The 21,119-nt window shown below is 65.0% G+C and overlaps 1 protein-coding gene across 4 annotated transcripts; it reads right to left on the reverse strand.

Moving 5' to 3' along the window:
- Nucleotides 1-7,938: 7,938 nt before the first annotated feature.
- ADAM11 (ADAM metallopeptidase domain 11) lies at nt 7,939-20,299 on the reverse strand. Of its 4 annotated transcripts, XM_051640330.1 has the most exons (27): nt 20,242-20,299; nt 18,369-18,559; nt 16,803-16,879; nt 16,152-16,227; nt 15,827-15,912; nt 15,685-15,751; nt 15,509-15,557; nt 15,329-15,396; nt 14,837-14,911; nt 14,685-14,756; nt 13,997-14,163; nt 13,832-13,916; nt 13,660-13,750; nt 13,499-13,550; nt 13,298-13,397; nt 12,910-12,981; nt 12,691-12,783; nt 12,533-12,613; nt 12,404-12,454; nt 11,568-11,631; nt 11,400-11,499; nt 11,207-11,326; nt 10,959-11,127; nt 10,766-10,880; nt 10,443-10,533; nt 9,949-9,966; nt 9,588-9,638 (listed from the first exon to the last, which is right to left on the reverse strand). In XM_051640330.1, exons 1-27 carry the CDS (start codon nt 20,297-20,299, stop codon nt 9,623-9,625), a joined length of 2,304 nt encoding a protein of 767 aa, XP_051496290.1. In that variant the 3' UTR covers nt 9,588-9,622. The 4 variants fall into 4 exon arrangements, with proteins under 4 accessions (XP_051496292.1, XP_051496288.1, XP_051496290.1 ...); XM_051640332.1 differs by lacking the exon at nt 10,443-10,533 and having other exon boundaries at nt 7,939-9,638; XM_051640329.1 differs by lacking the exon at nt 9,588-9,638 and having other exon boundaries at nt 9,871-9,966.
- Nucleotides 20,300-21,119: the final 820 nt, after the last annotated feature.

Raw genomic sequence — 21,119 nt, forward strand, 5'->3', positions numbered from 1 at the left:
CCCAGCTCCCCTTCCAGGCTGCAGCTGAATGCCCCTCTGTGTGGCTGTCCCAGGGGCTGCCTTCCCTCAGTGTCCTGAGCTTCCCCCTCCCTGCAGATCTGGCCTCAAAACTGGGAATCTGTCTGAGGAGGCTTGGAGGGGTTTGCTGGGTGATGCAGCTGTGAGCAAGCTGGGATTGGGATGGATCCAGGGGGATTGGGGTGGGAAGCAGGTTGTTCAGAGTGAGAAGGAAAGGGCAGCCAAAGGGATGGGCAGTGAAGGGCCTGGGCCCCAGCACCCAGGCAGTGGTGGCAGGGGTGGGTGACAGTGACCCAGGTGGGATCCTGCCATTGTAATAGTGTGTTTGTCCCTGCCAGGACGCCTGAGCATTCCACAGGGTCCATGGGATGGGAAATAAAGGGAGCAGGGAACAGCCCAGAGGCAGCAACCAGCCCTGTGCCCAGGCAGGACGTGGAGAACCTGGGAGCAACTCCAAGGCTGTGGCTCCTGCTGCTTCTCTGCTGCTCTGAAGGACACTTCACCTTGTCCTTCCCTTTGAACGTGGGGTTGTGCAGCCAGGACTCATGCTTGAGTGTTTTGAGGTGCAGAAACCTTCATTTAACAATTAATTTGCAGCAAGAACCTCTGAAATGCTGCAGGGAATTACATGGCTGAAAAAGAAGGGGATGGTGCAGGATTAGCTTGGAATCCCAGACTGGTTTGGGTTGGAAGGGACCTTAAAGCTCACCCAGTCCCACCCCCTGCATGGGCAGGGACACCTCCCACCAGCCCAGGCTGCTCCAAGCCCCATCCAACCTGCCCTTCAACACTGCCAGGGATGGGGCAGCCACAGCTTCCCTGGGCAACCTGGGCCAAGGAAGTCGTGGATGCCCCATCCCTGGAAGTGGGACCCTGGAATGTGTTGAATATGGAATATGTTTTGGGAGAAGCCATCATGCAATGCTGTGTCCCATCTGGTGCTCGGGAGAGGCCAGGAGCAGGAGACCCCGTGGTGGAAGTCGGGGTGTTTCACAGCCCCCCAGGGTGTTTGGCAGCCCCCCAGGGTGGGTGGCAGCCCCGCTGGGCTGGGTGCCTCCCTGCAGACCCAGGGTGCTGCCTGGGGCCCCCTGGGTGTTCCTGGCCTCCAGCTGCTGCTCTGGGAGGATGCAGCTCCCAGGGGTGCTGGGTCCCATCTGGCAGCCCCACGTGGTGCTCGGGGGCCTCTCTGGCAGCACCAGCACCTGGAGTGACCCCAGTGATCAGGGGCTGGCAGCTCCACCTTGGGTCCCTCCACGGTGGAGGGGAGGAAGGCACCGACCGTGCTTTACTCTGGCTACTGCCAGGATAAATCAGCTCCTCCCGGTGATTTCCCAGCTGGAAGCACAGGCCGGGGGTTAGCAGTGTCAGCAGTGAGTGTTCTGCCTGTAGCTCAGCTGGGTGTCACTCCACCATCCTTCTTGTGGTTTGAGTTGTTAATAATTCCAGAAATCTTGAGCTCACCAGCCATGAGGTGACTTCCAAGAGGAGCCTCTCCCAGAGCTGCTCCCAAGGAGTTTGTGCCAATTCTGATTCCCATGATGGGGCTGGGCTGTGTGAGCCCCTCGTGCTGTTACTGTGACAGCCCTGGGACCTGATCCCTTGGCAGGGGTGGGATCAGGATCTGCTGTTAATGATGTCCCTGGGATGATCCCACTTCCCTGCAGCAGCCTGGGAAGGAGCTCCTGCTCCCCCAGGGGCTCCTGCTCCCCTTGAACTTGCCTCCTCTGTGTCAGGGGAGACTTCAAATATCAGCTCCTCATCGCTTGGAAAAAGGACAATTTGTTTCCTACAGCCTGAGGTGATCATTGGGGTGTGCATTCCGTGTTGCTGGGGGGGGTGGGAAATGCCCTGGGAGAGGGATGTGAAGGCACCTGCTGGTGCTCACTGGCTTTAGGGACCTGCTGCCCCCCCCCCCCCCCACTGCTTCCTTCTTGCTTGGTCAGGAGGTCGTTCTGGTTGCTCTGGCAAGGGACATGTCACCCACCTGAGGACCTGAGTCTGTGGCTTTCCCAGAAGAACCGAGGGGGCCGAACACGATGGGACACCCTGGGAGGGTGTTGGGTGATGAGAAGCTCATCATGGCCCAGCACCATGTGGTGATCCCAGAACCCACCCGTGTCCTGGGCTGTGTCACCAGCAGCGTGACCAGCAGGGCCAGGGAAGGGATTGTCCCCTCTGCTCTGCTTTGGTGAGACTCCCATGCAGGGCTGGGGCCAGTTCTGGAGCCTCCAACAGAAGAAGGACACAGAGAATGTGGAGAGAGGCCAGAGGAGGCCAGAGATGATGGGAGGGCTGGAGCAGCTCTGCTCTGGAGCCAGGCTGGGAGAGTTGGGGTGTTCAGCCTGGAGAAGAGAAGGCTCCAGGGAGACCTTAGAGCACCTTCCAGTGCCTGAAGGGGCTCCAGGAAAGCTGGGGAGGGACTTGGGACAAGGGCAGGGAGGGATGGGATGAGGGGGATGGATGAAAACTGTGAGAGGGAGACTGAGGTGAGACATGAGGAGGGAATTCTTCACTATGAGGTTGTCTCCAGGAACACTCTGGCTCAGAGCTTCCTTTGTCAGCATGTCCCATAGATCCCAGTGTGCCTGAATATTCCTCCCCTGGATACTGGGGGAGGGAGGGCAGCTCCCTGCTGGACTGTCAGGGAAGGGAACGAGCTCAGATTGTGTCACTAAATTGTGAAATGAAATTCTGGTTTGATCTGTGGTCCAGCCTCGGGTCTGGTGGCCTTTTCTTGCTGCCTGGTTGGAGCAGCACAGTTACGTAATGATCCTGTTGGGGTTTGGGGTTTTTAACAAAAATATAAGTTATGATCCTCAGCAATGCAGGGATTCTGTGCTTCTCCTGTTTGTGTTGGTATCTTGATGTCCAGTGAGGGAAGGGAAAGACCTGGAGAGGAAAGGAGAGCCCAGAGAAGCGGTGGTGGCCGGAGCAGGATGGGGACAGTTCCCTGAGCTGCTCTGACCTGGGGGCTGCAATATCCAGGGGGTGGGAGATGGGGTCTGGGGAGACTCACAGATCATAGAATTTTAGAATCATAGGATGTGTGGGCTTGGGAGGGACCTTGAGAGGTCACCCCGTCCAAGCCCCTGCAGGGACCTCTTGAGCTAGAGCAGGTTGCTCAGAGCCCCATCGAGCCTGACCTGGAATGTCTCCCGGGATGGGGCCTCCTGCCGCTCCCTGGGCAACCTGTTCAGTGCTCCCCACCCTCCTGGGCTCAGCACAAGCTCGGGAGGTTGGAGAGCAGAGTGGGGAGATGCGGGTGCTGTGCAACCTGATGGGGCTGAGGGTCCGGCCGCTGCTGCCCGCCCTGAGGGCGCTGACAAGGGGCACTGACCCCTGGGGATCCCGGCTGGAATTCGGTGGGTCTCAGCTGCGTCCCAAGCCCGCACAACCCGGGCAGCAACCGGGGGTGGGTCCCGCCTGGGGCTGCCGGGGCTGCCGGGGCGGGGATGAGCCCCCGAGCGCTGGTGCGGGGGGAAATGCGAATGAAGAGCAGCGGGAATGCTGGCCCGGCCTGGAATGGCACGGGCACTGGGCTGGAAAGACACGAGGCAGCGCGGGCAGGGTCCTGCGGCAGGAGGTCCCTTCTTAAGGGGCATTTTTGGCACTTCCAGGAGGGGGTTCCCGCTTCCCCCCGGGCTCTTCGCACCCGCCCCCGGAGCCGCCGCCTGCGCAGCCCGAGTGAGCCCGAAGATTCCATCGCCTTGTGGCCCCCGGCTGGCTCCGGGCTGGCAGAAACCCTGCCTTTTCCCTTCCCCTTTCCCTTTCCCTTTCCCTTCCTCTTTTCCCTTCTCCTTCCCTTTCTCCTTTTCCCTTCCCCTTCCCCTTCCTATTTCCCCTTCCCATTCCTCTGTTCCCTTCCCCTTTTCCATTTTTCCTTTCCCTCTCTCTCTCCCCTCTCCCCTCCCCTTTCCTCTTCTCCATCCCCTTCCTCTTCCCATCCACATTTGGGCTGTTGAGACATTTGAGACCCCAGTGACCAAAGGGGAACAGCAGGAACTAAAGACATCAGTGAATGAACAGACTTTCCAAGGCTGCTCACCAACTAGAGACGTGTCAGATGGAGAAGAGAAGGCTCCAGGGAGACCTGAGAGCACCTTCCAGTGCCTGAAGGGGCTCCAGGAAAGCTGGGGAGGGGCTTGGGACAAGGGCAGGGAGGGATGGGATGAGGGGGATGGATGAAAACTGGAAGAGGGAGATTGAGGTGAGACATGAGGAGGAAATTCTTCCCTGTGAGGGTGGTGAGAGCCTGGCCCAGGTTGCCCAGGGAAGCTGTGGCTGCCCCATCCCTGGCAGTGCTGAAGGGCAGGTTGGATGGAGCTTGGAGCAGCCTGGGCTGGTGGGAGGTGTCCCTGCCCATGCAGGGGGTTGGATCCTGATGATCTTGAAGGTCCCTTCCAACCCAAACCAGCCTGGAATTCTGACATTCTGTGAAAAGATGGATTTCCCTAAAATTTCCCTGGGACAAGTAAGATCCTCAGCTCTGAGGCCTGGCAGGGATGCTCTTTGTTCCTGCTCCACCTCAGGCCATGCTGTGTGCCAGGAGGCTTCAGGGCTTCCCAGCCCCTCTCTCTCCTCCCCTCTGTCCCTCCCCAGACCTCAGGCACCCAGAGGTCCTGCTGTGCTGCAGGATGGGCACTGGGGGAGGGCACCTGTCACTGTGGGGCTGTGACCCGAGTCCCTCCCTGCACGGAGGGTTCTGGGCCTTGTGTCACCCTCTGGAGGCTTTCCCATTTGGAAAAAGCTTGTCCTGGTTTGAGGTCAGAGATCAGTTCAGGTTCTTCATTCATTTGCATGGAAAATGAGGATGTGTTTTTTTCTTGGCTGCTTTGGGAAGCTGGTGTTTGGAGTGTTCCCTTCTCTTCCCTGCGATTTGTCCCCCAAATAAAACTCCCCTCAGGACATTCCCCTTTTCCCTTCACATGGAGCATTGCCCCCAGGCCCTCTGATGTCCTCTGCTCCCAACAGCTGTCCCAAACACCTCAGGTTGCTGAGGAACAGGAGAGCTGAAACCTGGAACCTCCACATGCTCACATGGCAGCCCCCCTGCTCCTGAGGAGACCTTGAGGGGCTCTTTCCTCATCCACACCTGGAAAGCAGAGCCTGCTCATTAGTTTGGAGCTGGGAAATTGCAGCCAGATGGTCCATCAGCTCCAGCAACTGAAGGAGCTGAGACTTCTCAGATCCCAGGGTTTCCCATTATGTAAAGGGAACAGACCCAGGGGTGGCTCTGGAAGGGGTGGCTGGTTTCTTATTTCTTATTACTTATTTCTTTGGTTTTACCTACAAATGAGGGGAATGTGAAATGTTTTCTCACCCATCACAGGGTTTGGAGGGTGGCAGGATCCCCCCTGCAAGGCCCGTTGCTGTTCTCAGCACAGGGAGGAGCAAATAGATCTGAGCTTCTCCTTGTTGAGCAGCAGCTGCTGGGACAGACGTGTCCCCTGGGCCTGCCTGTGGCTCCTGTGTGTCCCTTCAGGTCTGCTGCAGCACAGGGGGGTGAATTCCAGGGGGTTAGGGAGAGAGCTCTGCAGGTGACCTCAGAGGAAGCCAAAAGCTGATGTTGACCTTGTGGCCTTTGTCAAAGGAGCAACTGGGCACCTGGCACAGAAATGGGACTCTGGCTTCTCCCTTGGGTGCTGTGGTTAACCTCAGCAAGTGCCATTAAAACCTGGTAGTGGTGGGTGAGGAACATGGCCCAGCTGAGGGCAAGGAGGGTCTGTCACACACAGCTGGTGAGTCAGGGGTGGGAAAAGTAGCTGGTGGGCAGGTAGGACCCTGCCAGCCTCTGCACCTGGTTTTTGGGGCGGCCCCTCTTCAAGGCAGAGGCCCTGGGTGATGTCATGGAGGAGGCTGGGAAGGAGCTGGAGATGATTGTGATGGAGAGAAGTGGCAGCCTGGGGTGTCAAGCACCCCTGGGCACTGGGGCTTGCTGCCTCTCCCACTTCTTGTGGTCCTTGGGAGTTGGCCAAGAGCATCTCCCTGTGCCAGGCATGTCCAGCCCCACAACAGTGTCCCCCCAGCCCAGTGGTGTGGGTGCTGTGTGACCCCACAGGGTTGCAGCCCCCAGCTGGGCTGGAATAAAGTGGTGGGTTTTGCCCTCCTGACCCTGAAGACTTTGAAGACCTCAAGATCCAGCAGCAGCCCGTGCAGCTGGAGTTTTTCAGGCTCACTCATCGCTTGTATCTAGACACCAGCCCAAAATAGCTCCTTTCTGGGATGTGTCTCAGTTCTGGCTGGTGGCAAATCTGCAGCCAAAGTCCTTGAGGGGTATCAAGATGTCTCTGCTGTGACAGGCTCAGGGTACGTGGGGAGAAAAGGGACTGTTTGCACCAAGCCCTTTGCCAGGGAGGACACTGCAGTCACAGCCCTCCCCAGCTCAGCCCAGTGCTCCCCCCCTGCTCTCTGACATGACCAGAGGCTCCTCCAGCATCTCCCCCCACTATGCCACCTCCTGCCAGGCCGTGGCTGGGGGCACAGCAGGAAGGTGATGGTGATTGCTTTAACAAGGTGGCCTTGACCCTTCCAAAGCCATGAGAGAGGGACCAGCCTGAGTCTGAGTCTGCCCCCCAGGGAGGCACCACCCTGAGGAGCACCCCAGGGATTTCCCTGGCAGCACCCTGAGGAGCTCCATGAAGAACACCCCGAGGAGCTCCCTGGCAACACCCCAAGGTGTTACCAGGCACCCCTGGCTTGGTGTGGGGCTCAGAGCAGAGCAGCTGAGCTCGTGCACCCCAGTGTCCTGGTTCTGCAGCTTCTGGGGTGTCTTTTTGTGCCATGCTGCTTTGGGGACACCAGAGCAGGTCCCTGTAGGGCTCTGTGGGGTGTGGGACCCCCCCCCCCCAGCCCCACCACTCAGGGTGGGCTGTTGCAGTGTCATCCTGTGTCCCACCCCTTGTCCCTGGTAAGCACAGAAGGGGGTGCCCAGGGAAGTGACCCTCTGTGGGCAGGGGGTGCAGGAGGGTGCTGGGGGGCGGGGAGGGGGGACAAGGGGTGCCAGGGTGTCACAGAGGATGTCAGGGGGTGCTGGGGGGTCCCTTGGCCACTACCAGGGCCAAGGGGTCCGGCAGCACCTGCTCATCTGGTGTCCCCATCAATGTTGCCCTCAAGTGTCCCTGGGCAGGGGGGACGCGCTGCAGCCCCCTCCCCAGCGCCTGCCTCTGGCCTCGGGCTCCCTCCTCCCAGCTCGGGGCTGGGGACACGCGTGGCCCCCGAGCCCCGGAGGAATGTCAGCATCTCGGGGATGCCAGCGCAGCCCCGGTGCGCCCGGTCCAGGCGCGCGTGGCCCGGACTGGGGGGGCCCCCTCGTGGCCGATGTGCCGAGCTCCCCCCGCCAGCCCGGGCCGGGGCGGCCGCGCTGCCCTCCGGGAGGCTGCTCCGGCCCTGGGGGTCCCTCTGGGGTTGAGGGACCCCGGGTCGCCGAGGCGCAGGGGGCACCAGCAGCGGGCTGCTCACCCCAGCACCCCCCAGACAGAGCTGACCCCACCGAGCTGTCCCTGGGGAGGGGACAGGGCCCTGCCCGCCTGTCCCTGCAGAGGGACCGGGACCGGCTCCTGTGCCCGTGGACCCGGGACGGTCACTGGTGAACGTGGTGGGACACGGATGGCGCCGTGTCCTGGCGCTGGGACAGGAGCGGGACTGAGCATCCCAGAGGTGGGATGGGGAGAGTGGGGCAGGGTCCCTCGGAGGGAGGGGACACCCGCCGTGTCGAGACATTCCCAGCCCCTGCGGACAGGCCAGGGTGGAGCATGAGCCGTGGGGAGGGTGTCGGTGGGATCAGGTGCGGTGGCCCCCCCAGCGCCGCAGGAAGGTCGAGTCTCTTCCCATCGTTTTCCAAACCTTTATTGTAAATAAACTCTGCGCCGGGAGGAGCAGCCGCTGGATCCCGCGGCTCCGCGCGGCGGGAAAAGCGGGAGCGGGGGACAAGGCGGGCGGGGGGGCCGAAAAGCCCCTTCCCCAGCACCTCCCCCCCCCCCCTTCCAGGAGTGGGGGGTTGGCGGCGGGGGAGGGGGGGGGTGTCTCCGCCCGCTGTGCTTGTGTTTGTGTCCCCGGTGCCAGGATCGGGCCCATCGGCTCAGCCTGGGGGGGCCTGGGGAGGGGGTTGCTCTCCTGGAAGCACTGGGTGCACCCCCAGGCCGCCCCCCCCGGCACCACCTGACCTGACAGCATTAACATCGTTAAGAAAAAAAACAGTATTTTTATAGATATATTATATTAATGTTCCTAAACCCAGTGACAACGGGGGCTTCTTGTTCTGAACCCGGGGTGTCCCCTCGCTGCAGTGACCACCCTGGCACTGTGGCTGTAACAGCTGTGGGGACAGTGATACAGATGGGGGGGCTGATCCAGACACGCCTCCCCATGCCCATGGTGGCCCCAGGTCCCCAGGTCCCCAGCCTGTCACACAAGAAGCCACCACCAAAGCCAATCCTGGGGACATCCAGCCAGCCTTGGTCCCACTGTCATCTCCCAACGTGCCATCATGGCTGCCCTGTCCCCTGCCTGATGCCACCACAGCCAGGGCACCCAGCTGGGCTGTCACACAACACTGGGGGTCACCGTGCACCTTGGCTGTGGCCGGGCTTGGGGACACCCCTGCTCACTCCCTGCCACCATGGCAAAGAGACCTGGTGACAGGCAGGGACAGGGGGCAAGGGAGGACACAGAGGGGACACCCCCACACTGCCAGGGGTGTGGGGTGTCATCCCCTGCTGTTCCCCCTGATGCTGAGTGTCACCAGTGGTTGAAGGGATCTGTGTGGCCCCTGGTGCTTCATGGTCCTGTGGGTTGGGTGGCCCTGCAGAGCCACTCTGTGCAGGGTGACACATGCCAGAGGGATGGGTGACATGTGCCACCCACCTGCTGTGGGGATGGGGGACACCCAGCAGGGGCTGTGCACCAGCCTGGGGTGGGGGGACACAGGTGCCATCAGCCTGCCATGGGGCTGGGGTGACACATGCCACCCACTGAGCAGCCCCATGTGCCACCAGCCCAGGGCTCACTCTGTCTGCTGCCCACCAGCCCCAGTGCCACCAGTTTGGGGATCACCTGCCTGAGCTGGGGGAGAGGGGGAGCAGTCCCCACGGTGGAGAACCTAGGGGTCCCATGGCAGAGGGGTGCAGCTGTGACATTTGGGGGTGGGGAACAGTTTGGGGGGATGTACCCCAAGGAGGGGGGGTCATGCCTGGGGGTGCAGAGCTGGCCCCCAGAGGCCATCCCAGACCTGGCATCTGGGGGGACGACACACAACTCCCAGCCCTGCTCTGAGGGGGAAGGGGGGGGGGGGGCTGACCTGGTACTGGCCCGGTACTGGGATATACTGGCTGGCAATTGGGGCCCCAAGGCTGGAAGATGCTGATGGGGGGTGCAGGGGCAGGGTGTGGGGACACCTCCCTTGTCCCCTCCTGACAGTTACATTCATCCAGGTGCTGCCCACCCCGGGGCAGGGGCCAGGGGGGCACAGACATTCATGGGGTGGTTGAGGGGGTCCTGCGTGCCCCTCCCCCCCCATTCTCCTCCTCAGTCGACCTCTCAGCAGCAGCACCCCGGTTAATTGCTGTTAATGAGGCGCTGGGGGGGGTGGGGGGAGGGTTGCCCCCCCTCAGGCCCCCCCGGACCTGCAACACAGAAGTGGGGTGTGTTTAGTGTGGGGCTGTGACACAGGAGGGGGGTGACGACACATGGGGGGGGACACTGAGCCAAAAAGAGCCAGCACTGGGGGGGAGGAGGCTGGTGCCAGTCCCGTCGTCCCCCCCCCAAACCGCGGTCTCTTTTCAGCAGGGGGGGCACAGAGATGGAGACAGCACGGCCGGACACACAGCGACAGGACAGACGGGCCCAGCCGGGGGGGTCCCACGCCGTCGGGGTGACAGTGACGGTGACACGAAGGGGGGGGGTGGTTACACTCCCTGCTGCGCCGGGTCGTACCTTCCTCGGCGGATGTTCCTTGGGGGGCGGCGGGGGGAGAGGAGACGAGCGTTAGTGCCACCCCCTGTCCCCAGTGTCCCCCCCACGCGGTGTCCCCGGTCCCACAGACAGCGGACGTGCCCCAGGGCCAGGCGGGGACACACAGACACGGGGGCCACCGACCCCCCCCCCCCCCAAGCACCCCATGCTTGGGGACAGGCACGGCCAGAACGGAGCAAGGGGACAGTGAACCCCCATAGCACATGCAGGCAGGGCCAAGAGAAATGGGTAGGGACAAGGGGACCAGGCGGGGACAAGGGAAATGGGTGGGGACAAGGGGACCAGGCATCCCTAGCCCCCAGTGAACAGGTGATGCCCATCTGGAGCGGATTTGCAGTGCCCCCCGCTCCCCCCTCCCCAGGGCCGTCCCCAGAAGGACGGGGGCCTGGCCCTGGCACAGTGGGGACGTGGCCGGTGACAGCAGCAGAGGGACAAGCCCCGTGGCGGCCGCTTACTTAAATCCCCAGCCTGTCCCCCCTAGGACGATGGCGGCCACCAGCACGGCCCCCGCGATGGAGCCGATAATGATGTTGGTGCCACTGGGACCTGCGACAGAGGGGACGGGGCGGGGGGACAGGGACACATGTCAGTGGCGAAGGGACACGGGGACGCAGCCCCAGCGCCGTGGGGACGTGGGAGGGGAGGGCAGGACCCCACACGGGGAGGATCCCCAAGGGCCCCTGGGGTGGCTGGGGAGAGAGCGGGCCACCCCGGCGGGTGGGGGCTGGGGACAGTAGGGACACGGGGACCCTGCTGTCCCCCCCGGGGGCGCACGGACCCTTGTATCGCTCCGTCTCCCCCGTCGGCCTCGGCTCGGGGATGGGGTCGTAGACGCTGCAGTCCTTCCCCGTCCACTCCGTCCGGCAGATGCACTTCCCCTCGTTGCTGCAAACCTGCCAGGGGACAGCGTCACCCCCTCCCGCTGCCATGACCCCTCCTCCCCGGGGGTGTCCCCTGGCCGTGTCCCTCACCCCGTGGTCGTAGCAGATCTTCCCGTCCCAGCTGCCGGGGCAGGAGCTGAAGTTGAAGGCGCTGGCTGGAAGGCATTTGTGGTCGAGGCACAGCATCCCGGGCCCGCAGGGCGTCCCGTCCTCCACGTAGCTCAGGTCCGACCCGTCCACCAGCTGCACGTGGCCTCCCCTGCGCCGGGATGGTGACACTGGGTGACACTGGGAATCCCCTCCCCTCTAGCTGGGGACACCCCGGACGGGGCACCCACCTGCAGTCCACGTATCGGTTCTGGTGGAAGAAGGTGGTGGTGGCCACCTCGCCGCTCAGCTCGCCCAGCCGCGGCGCGCCCGAGATGTTGGCGCAGAGGAGGAAACCGCAGAGAACGTCCCTGCAAGGGGCCGGTGGCATCAGCGCGGGGGGCGGGTGGCACCCGGGGGGACACCGAGGGGACGGTCACTCACTGCTTGTTGCACTGCAGCCAGCCCAGGCCCTCGCGCCCGCAGTTGCCCCTCTCGGTCCCCTCCACGTTCAGCTTCTCGTAGCAGAAGCGCTCGGCAGAGCCTGTCGCGCAACGGGCGTCACCCCCTTGTCCCCTCCCCTGCCCCCTCCCCGCCCGGGCTGGCACTCACCGCGGCCCCACAGCGCCTGGCACTGCCGGTCCCGGGTTTTGCAGCGCCCGCCGTAGCATCGTCCCTGGGGAGAGGGGGTCACGGGCTGGGGACGGGGACACCGGGAGGCACGTGCACCCGCAGCCACGGGGCCGCGCTGGGGACACGGGGCCCCAGGTGTGTCCGTGGGGACAAGTTGCAGGTGGCCAAAGTGTGGCCACCACTGCCATGTGTGTGCACAGGGAGGGACCCAGGCCTGAGCTGGGTGAAGGTGTGGGATACAGGGGACAGGGTGACACACACGGGGAAGGTGCCTGGCACAGGGACCACAGTGCAGGGACAGTGACACAGGGATGGTGGCACAGGGACTGTAAAACAGGAACCATGGTGCAAGGACTGTGACACAGGGACTCTGACACAAGAACCATGGCACTGGAACCATGACCCAAGGACCACAGTGTAGGGACAGTGACACAGGGACAGTGACAGAGGGACCATGGCGAGGGGATGACAAACTGGTGCATGGGGAGGGCTTGTGTGCCCTGGGAACCCTGGCTCACCTCAACCCTCTGTGACTGTGTGCATGGCCCAGCAGTGGGCACAGCTGCTGGCACGGCCAAGCACTGGGGTGCTGGAGCCCCCAGGGATGTGCCTGAGCTCACAGCGACCTGCTTGAGCCCCATAAGATGTGTCCAAGCCCCATAGGGACATGCTGGAGCCCCCAGGGATGTGCCTGAGCTCACAGGGACCTGCTTGAGCCCCATAAGATGTGTCCAAGCCCCATAGGGACATGCTGGAGCCCCCAGGGATGTGCCAGAGCCCCACAGGCCGTGCCCACCACGCCAGGCTGGACTCACCTGCTCGTTCTCACAGAAGTAGCCATCCAGCTTGTGGAGGTTGGGGGGACACTGAGGGGACAGGGAGAAGGGGACAGGTGATGCCAGGTGTCCCTGCAGCACGTTCCCCAGGTCCCCAGCCCGGCTCACCTGGCTGGAGTCCCCGGTGCAGCTCTCGGGGATGTCACACTCGTTCACGGCCTCTCGGCAGGACACGCCGCGCGGCTCGTACTGCACGGGGGACAGAGCCACCACGTCACACCTCTGCCCCAGGGACCCCGGGTGCCACCCTCCCTCCCAGGCCCCACCTTGCAGCCCTTGCAGCAGAGCCCGTCGCTGCACATGGCGTCGTGGGTCAGCGTGCACTTCTTGCAGCAGTTGCCCCCACTCCTTGCACACTCCTGTGGGACACGGAGCCTCAGCCCCCGGCACGGCCACAGGAAGTGGACCCCCAGCATGGGGAGCAGACCCCCAGCATGGCCGTGGTGAGCAGACCCCTGTCACAAGCAGACCCCGTGCCCACTCACCGCCAGCGAGCCGCAGTCACACTCCTCGCCCGCCTCCACGAAGCCGTTGCCACACTCCGGAGGGTCCAGGAGCTGCAGGAACCCAAGGGAGGTGGGTGGGGAGCAAGAGCTGCTTGGGGGTGTCCCCAGGCTGGGCACTGCCACCCCCCCCAAAAGGCATCACATCCCAGGGGAGTGGCAGGACCCCCAAACCCCCTCAACTCTCCACCCCCAAAACCCACTTTTTTTTGCCGTCAGGCACGAGGGTCTGGCTCTGTTCCCAGTGGGGGACACAGGGTTTGATGGCAGCGCTGTGACCTCAGGGGCTAGGGGACACCACGAGTCTCCAGGGACCTTCGGGACCCCCCTGGGGCATTGCTCCCCATCTCAGGACCAGGGGAGCTGGTACCTTCAGGGGTTTGTTGAAGAGGCAGCTGCCACCACCGTCCTGCAGGAACTGGTTGTACTCATCAATGCTGCAGCGGGAGAACTTCCGTGGGAGGTAATACCTGTGGGACAGGGTCACCGTCACCCCTGTGCCACCTGGGTGACACTGGCATGGCTGGTGACACGGGGGATGGTGGCAGTGCCACCCCAATTGGGCACCCACCCTGTGTCCTCCATGATACAGCCCAGCCAGGAGTCCGGACACCGGCAATCCCCTGGGAGAGAGGAAAGGGGCTGGGGGTGCCAAATTTCCCACCGCTGGCTCGGTGGCACTGCGGTGTGTGTCCCTGCTGTCCCCACCCCGCTGCCGGGGGTGGTGGGTACCTGCGGCCGTGCGGTGCTTGTTCCACATCATCCCCAGGTTCTGCCCCAGCGTCTGCGCCAGCGTCACCGCCATGGCCGCCACGTTGCCGTACTGCGCCCAGGGACGGGGGAGTCACCCGTGGGACCCCCCAGGCCCCTGCCATGGGGGGGGGGAGGGTCTCGCTGCACCCACCTCGTTGACGCCCCCAGCACGGGTGGGCGAGCAGATGCCCCCCACAAAGGCGGTTCCACTGCGGCTGCTCTGGAAGGTCCGACCCCTGCGAGGAAGAGGAGGATGATGGGGACAGAGGACACGGCTCCCGGCCCCAGGGAGGTGACACGGCCCCACGGTGCTCACGAGAAGAGGTGGACGGTGTCACTCTGCTCCGCCAGCCCCTCGCGCCGGTACTTCATGAACTCAGTCAGGGTCTCCAGGGAGTCCTCCCCCATGCGGATCCGGTCCTCCAAGCTCCAGGTCTCCATGGCCACCAGCACGATGCGGGTGTTGAGCTGCTCCTTGTAGATCTGTGGGGTTGAGGGGACAGGGCTGGGGATGAACATCCCCCCAGGGACAAACCCACCAGGTACCTGGAACCAACCTTCTGGGGACAATCCCACCTGGGGACAACACTACTAGGGACAAACCCACCAGGCACCAGGGATGACCCTCCTGGGCACAAACTCCCTGGGTACAAATCCCCCAGGTGCCAGGGAAAAAAAAACCAAAACAGTGGGACAAACCCTGGGCCAAATCCCCAAGGGTCAAACCCACCAGGTGCTGAGGACCAAACCCCTGGGAACAGACCCTCCCTGGGACAAACCCACTAGAGATGAGCCACCAAGGGACAAACCTGCCAGGTGTTAGGGACAAAGTGGGTGGGGTCAAACCAACCAGGTGCTGGGCACAATCCCTTCAAGGACAAACCCACCAGAGACAATCCACCCCAGGGACAAAACCACCAGCTGCTGGAAACCAACCCCTGGGGACAGCATCCCTCAAGGACCAAGCCTCCAGGGACCAACCCCCAGGTGACAAACCCTCTCACCATGTCGGCCAGGTTGACCACGGACTTGGCGAAGTTGGTGGTGAGAACCACGGACTTGCGGAGCTGCAGGAACTGGGGGGGACACCCGGGGCCAGGTTGAGCCAGGGAGCCGCCCTGACCCCCCACCCAGCCCCGGGACCCCCCACCCTTACCAGCTGGTGGTCGTTCACCACTGCCAGCTCGATGTACTTGGTCTCGCTGTGAACCGTGTGCTGGGACCGGCGGAGCTGCCGAGGGACCCACAGCTGAGCCCCCCGGCAGCGCCCGAGTGCCCAGCCCGAGCACCCCTAAATGTCCCCAGTGTCCTCCAACCATCCCCAGGGTCATCGAAGTGTCCCCAGCACCCATCAGACATCCCCAGCATGCTCCAAAAATCCCCAAAACCAACCAAAGGACCCCTGTGTCCTCCAACCATCCCCAGGGTCCTCCAAATGACCCCAGCACCCACCCAGCATCTCCAGCACCCTCCAAACATCCTGAGGGCCATCCAAGTGTCTCCAGTATCCACCAAATGTCCCCTGCACCCACCAACCAGCCCGTCTTAACCCACAGCAGAGACAGGCCACGGGCAAGCAGCAGCCAGAGGCCAACAGGGGTCAAGTGCCCTTGTCCCCTGCCCTGTGTCCCCCATTGCCCCCACTAACCTGCCGCCGCCGCCGCAGCTTTGGTGACCCGCCCGTGAGCTGCTGGCTGAGCACAGGGGAGAGGCAGCCTGGAGGGAAGGGACAGAGCTGGCAGGGGGCAGGACACGGGGCCACCAGGGCCACCAGGGCCACTGTCTCTGGGTCCTGGGGGACGAGCACCAGGTCCAGGCCAAGGCTCACCCGGTTGGGCGCAGCTGGGGATGCGCTGGACGACGTGTGGTTGGAGGCCCTGCCACGGGAAGAGGAGTGTCATGGGACCACCATGTCCCTGTGTCCCCAGGGCTGTCCCCAGACCCATAAGGCTGCAGTGGAGAAACTGAGGCAGGCACGTGGCAGGTCCCAGTGCCACCACTCACCTGCCCCTGCTCGGTGCCCACCTGGGGCTCTATCAGGTAGGTGGCTCGGCCGTCCGAGAAGACTCCACTGCAAGAGGGATGGGGGGTGAGGGGGTGCAGGGGGTGCAGCCCCCGTCCCCCTCCCTGCCCCGGGGTCACTCACCGCAGGCCCTGGCAGCTGGAGAGCGCGGCGAAGGAGCGGGGCCGCCCCCGGAGCCGGCCCTGGTAGTAGCAGTGCTCCCCAGCACCCTGCCCGAGCCGGAGAGGAGCCTGAGCACGCACACCCTGCCCGGCCGGGGGGTCCCGTCCTGGCCCCCAGCACCCCCAGGACGGGGGCTCTGGGGTCACCTCGGGGCGCGTCGGGTGCCCAGAGCGGGCACCACCAGGAGGCTGAAGCCCCTGGGAGTCGCTGTCACCAGCAACCACGGGAGGGACCTTGGGACCCCCCGTCACCCCCCAGGGCTCCCCCGAGGCACGGGTGGGCTCACCGAGCTGTGGGTGCTGCGGGTGCCGTTGCTGCGCACCCCGAGGTGCCGCTCCTGGTAGTGGGAGGCGAGGAGGTGGCTGCGGGGAGGGGGCGGGGGGTGAGGGGCTGCGGGGGGAGGAGGAGGAGGGAGACAAGCGGGGCCGCCGCACCCTGGTGTGCGCCCACCCACCCAGGCACCCACCACCCAGGCACGAAACAACATCCCGCTGTGGGACCCCCCCCCCTTGAGACCCCACACGGTACCGGGCTGGGATGGCTCCGCCCCCCCCGGACCCTCGACCCCTCTCCCGCCAGGGGGCAGCACCTCCCCCCGGCGGCTGCCCCCAGCCCCACAGTCAGTGCCCCCCGCCCCACACGGGTGCCCCCAGCCCCATGGTAGGTGCCCCCCCCCCCACCAGGGGGTGTCCCAGCCCCATAGCAGATGTCCCCAGCCCCACAACAGGTACCCCCAGCCCCACAGAGGGTACCCCTCGGCCCCCAATGTGTGCCCCCAGCCCCACAACAGGTACCCCCACCCCCGCCACAGGTGCCCCCAGCCCCACAGAGGGTGCCCCCAGCCCCACAGTGGGTACCCCCTGCCCCTCGGTGTGTGCCCTCAGCCCAAAGGTGGGTGCCCCCAGCCCCATGGTGGGTGCCCCCCAGGGCTGCTCACTGGTTCAGCCGGAGGTCGAGGGTGAAGGCGGAGCCGAAGGCGGGCACCACGAAGCTCACCCGGGCCAGGTGCAGCTCCTGCAAATGAGCCGGAGCCATCGCCCCCAGCCCCCCCCACCCCGAGAAAATGAAAAATTAAAAGAATTTTAAAAAACCCCAACCTAAATACGCTGCCTCTGAAGGTGCAGTTTTATTTTTAACTCCCAAAAATTCAACTTAAAGGAAAACGTTGGGGGTTTTGCCCCGAAATCATCACTCCTGTGGTGCCGGGAGGGCACTCGTGTCCCGTTGCCCACCTCCTGGGGCCGCCCCCCGCCCCGCGGCAGTGCCCATCCTGTGCCCGCATTCCTGCCCCAATTCCTGCCGGCAGCAGCGGGATCTGCAGAGCCCACCCGAGACCCTGCAAACCCACCACAGGGGTGAGGGCCCAGCACGAGCAGAGTGTCCCAGGGCGGGGGGGCCAGGAAAACTCCAAACCTTTTCCCAGCCAGGAAAAGCCAAACTAATCCCGGGGTGCCCTGTTCCCCCCCACTGGGACCCAGGCGCAGGTCAGGATGGTGACACAGGAACAAGGACCCACTTGTCACTGTGCACCCCCCGAGTATGTCCCCAGCCAGGTGAGTGTCCACCAGGGCTGGCAGCGCAGCCGGGAGAGCCCAGCCCGGGCTTTGCTGGTGCCAGCGCTGGGACCAAAGCTGGGACTGACGCTGGACCCCCTGGGATCCTCTGCTCCATATCCCCCTGGCTCCAACCCCCGATCCATTCGCCCTGCTCCATCCCTCCTTCTCCATCCCCCTCACTCCATCCCCCAGCTCCATTCCTCCCCGCTCCATTCCCCACTTCTCCACCCCCCCAGCCCCATCCCGCCCAGGCTCCATAGCCCCCCTCCCGCCCTCCCGCCCTCCCGCCGCCCCGGCGCTTCCCGGCACGTCCCAGCGCTTCCCGGCACGTCCCAGCGCTTCCCCACGTCCGGCGGTTTCACCGAACTCCGGCTCCAACCCCCCCCGCGGCCGCAGCGCCTCGGTCCTGCGCCCGGTACCGCCGGCGCTGTGCGATCGATGCCGCTGCCGCCGCTTCTTGAAAGCATCAACCCCCACCCAGATCCGGCTGGAAGCGTGTGCTGGCTGCCCAGAACAGCAGGAAAACTGGCCCCAGGTGATGGTGCACCGAGCCCGGGGTGGGGGAAGCGGCTGCGGGCCGGGGTCGGCAGCTGAGGGGGTGCGGGGGGCTACTCCCACGGGGCCTGGATCTGTCCTTGCCAGAGCCGTGAGCCCGTTGGTCCCTGCCTGCCCCCATTCCATCTCCCAGTACCCACCTGCTCCCCCAGTTCCCAGATTTACTGGGATTTTGCAGCACTCGTGGGTGCACGTCGGGGGACAGAGGCGCTGCGGTCCCCAGGGGATGGGGGTTCCGGGTCAGGATGCCAGTGGCTGCACCCGTGCCCGGGGGTGCGGCCAGGGCAGTGACGGAGACCTGCCACCCTCCTGGGGACCCATCACCCACCTGGGGATCTGCAACCCACCTGGGGACCCCAGGAAGTGAGTGGTTGGGGGTATGGGTCACTTACCGGGCCTCCTCTTCCTCTTCCTCCTCCAGGCTCATTCCTGACCCTGGTGTCCAGCTGATGCCTCTGGACCTCTCCTCCGGAGCTCTGCCCCACCAGCCTGCTGGGGTGGGTGACCTGGGACACCACCCCCCTGTCCTGCCATCCGGCCCGGGGGACCCTCCGCTGTGGCCAGCCCGGCTGCACGGCCAGACCTGCGGGGCAGGGAGCAGGTCACCCCGGCCCAGGGAGGGAGGGGGACACAGGGGGACAGAGACACGGGGGGCTGGGGACATGGATGGGGACACAGGGGGGTGGGGAAATAGGGGACTGGGGATGGGGGCAGGAGACATGGGGGGCTTGGGGACACAGAGGGATGGGGATGAAGAAGAATGGGGTCATGAGAGAATGGGGACACAGGGGAACGGGGACATGGGGGGCTTGGGACAAAGCAGCAGGGGACACGGGGGCTGGGGATGAGGAGGGATGGGAACATGGGGGGACAAGCACGTGGGGACTGAGGACATGGAGGGATGGGGACAGCAGGGCTGGGGATAAGGGGGGTTGGGGTTGTGCTCTGGGGGTGACCTGGGTGTGACATTGCATCCCAGAGGGGACACTTGTGTCCTGGAGGGAAGGGGACATGGGGATCTGGGGAGTAGAACCGTTAGGACATGGAGAGGGATTATGGGCACGTGTCCCAGGATGGCTGGGGGACATGGGCAGGACACCCAGGTATGGTGACGTGTCCAGGAGGGGGCATCACACGGGCTGGGGAGTGTTCAGGGCAAGTGGGGGAGCAGCATGGGGGGACACATTGGGGAAAGGAAGCTCAGGAGGGCCCAGATACAGTGGCTTGTCCTGAAGGGGACACCCATGGGACATGGGTGGCTGGTAAAGTGACACATCCCAGACGGGGGCACCCAGGGATGTAGGGGGGACCCAGAAATGCCACTGCACCTGGAGGAAGGGGGGGGCTGGGCACAGAAACACATCCTGGAGGGCACATCCAGGGGACAGGGAGGGCTGAAATGGGGACACATCCCAGGGGACATCGGGGGCCACTATGGAGACATATCCCAAGGGGACATGGAGGGCTTCTATGGGGACAACCCCCCAGAGGGGACACTGAGGGGACAGGAGGGCTGGTGAGGGGACAGCTTTGCAGGGTCCACCCAGGGGACACCAGAGGGTGCCCCACTGCCATGGGGACACATCCCAAGGGGACACGGAGGGCCACTATAGGGACATCTCTGGAGGGGACACCCAGGGAACAGGGGAGCAGATATGGGGACACACCTGAGCGGGGACATGGGAGGCTGCTACGAGGGCATCTCTGGAGGGGACATGCGGGGTACAGGGGTGCGGCCATGGGAACCCCTGCCGTGGGGACACCCAGGGGACACGGGGGGGCCGCTATGGGGCTACCTCCCGAGAGCACAGGGAGGGCTGGCACGGGGACCCCTCCCGCGGGGACAGCGGGGGGACAGGGGTGCTGGCACAGCCATCCACCCTGCGGGGACCTCAGGGGACGGGGGCGCGGGGCCCGCGGGGGCAGGTGCGGGCCCGGCCCCTCCCGGGGCGCTGCGGGGGGGGCGGCGCTGCGGAAAAATGTGTCGATGCAGCGGAAAAGCCGCAGCGGCGGGGCCGGGAGCGGGGCGATGCGGGGACTGGGAGCGGGGCCGGGAGACAGGAGCGATGCCGGGAGCGATGCCAGGGCCGGGGCGATGCGGGGAGCGGGACGGGGAGCGGGGCGATGCGGGGAGAGGAGCGATGCCGGGCCCGGGAGACAGGAGGGATGCGGGAGCGGGGAGATGCGGGAGCGGGGTGATGCCGGGAGAGGAGCGGAGCGCTGCCGGGGTGATGCGGGGCCGGGGCGCTGCGGGCCCGGACCTACCTGCCCGCGGGGCGAGCGAGAGGAGCGCGGCGAGCAGCCAGCCCCGCAGCGGGCTCATGGCTCCCGCATCATCCGAGCGCGGCCGCGCCGGGCCCGCCGAGCCGGGGACCGTCCCCCCCGCCCGTCCCCCCGCCCCGGGCCGGGAGCGGCCGCCGGGCCCCGAGCGCTGCCCCCGCCCCCTGCACGCGCACAGACCCGGGCCCGCCGCCCCCGGCAGCGCCCGCCCCGCCCCCCCCGCTGCCGCAGCGCCGCCGGCACCCCCGGCACTGCAGCACCGGGACCCCCACCCGCCTCACCCCCAGGCAGCCCGGACCCCTCCGCCCGTGTCATCCCATCCACCCCCCGGCACCGGGACCCCCAGCCGGTGTCTGCCCCCCCCGCCCCGGTGCCGCGTCCCGAGCTCCACCAGCCCCTGCCGGGTCCCCAGCTGGGACTGGAGCCCTCACCAGTACCAGCCCCCCCAGCAAGTACAGGAACAAGTAGCCCAACCAGTATCAGCCTCTCCCACCCAGTACTGGGGCCCCAGCTGGGACTGCAGTACTAGACACACCTGCCCAGCCAGTACAGGCCCCCCCACCAGTACCAGCTCCCCCACCAGTACAGACCCCTCCCCAGTACTGCCCCCCCTTTACCAGCCCCCAGCTGGGACTGGAGCCCCCAGCCCATACCGGCCCCCCCAATCTTGCACCCAGTCTCTAACTGGTCCTCGCCTCCCACCGCAGCTCCCGGGCAGGACCAGAGCCCCTCCCAGCAGCACCCACTTCCAACTGGAGCACCAGCCATTATCAGAGCCCCCAACCCGTGCCGCGGCCCCCCCTGGACCCCTCCTGCTGGTCCTTGCTCCCAAGCTGGTCCTGGGCCCCCAGCCCGTGCCAGAT

Source organism: Apus apus, chromosome 25 (genome assembly GCF_020740795.1).
Source record: "Apus apus isolate bApuApu2 chromosome 25, bApuApu2.pri.cur, whole genome shotgun sequence".
Lineage (NCBI taxonomy): Eukaryota > Metazoa > Chordata > Aves > Apodiformes > Apodidae > Apus > Apus apus.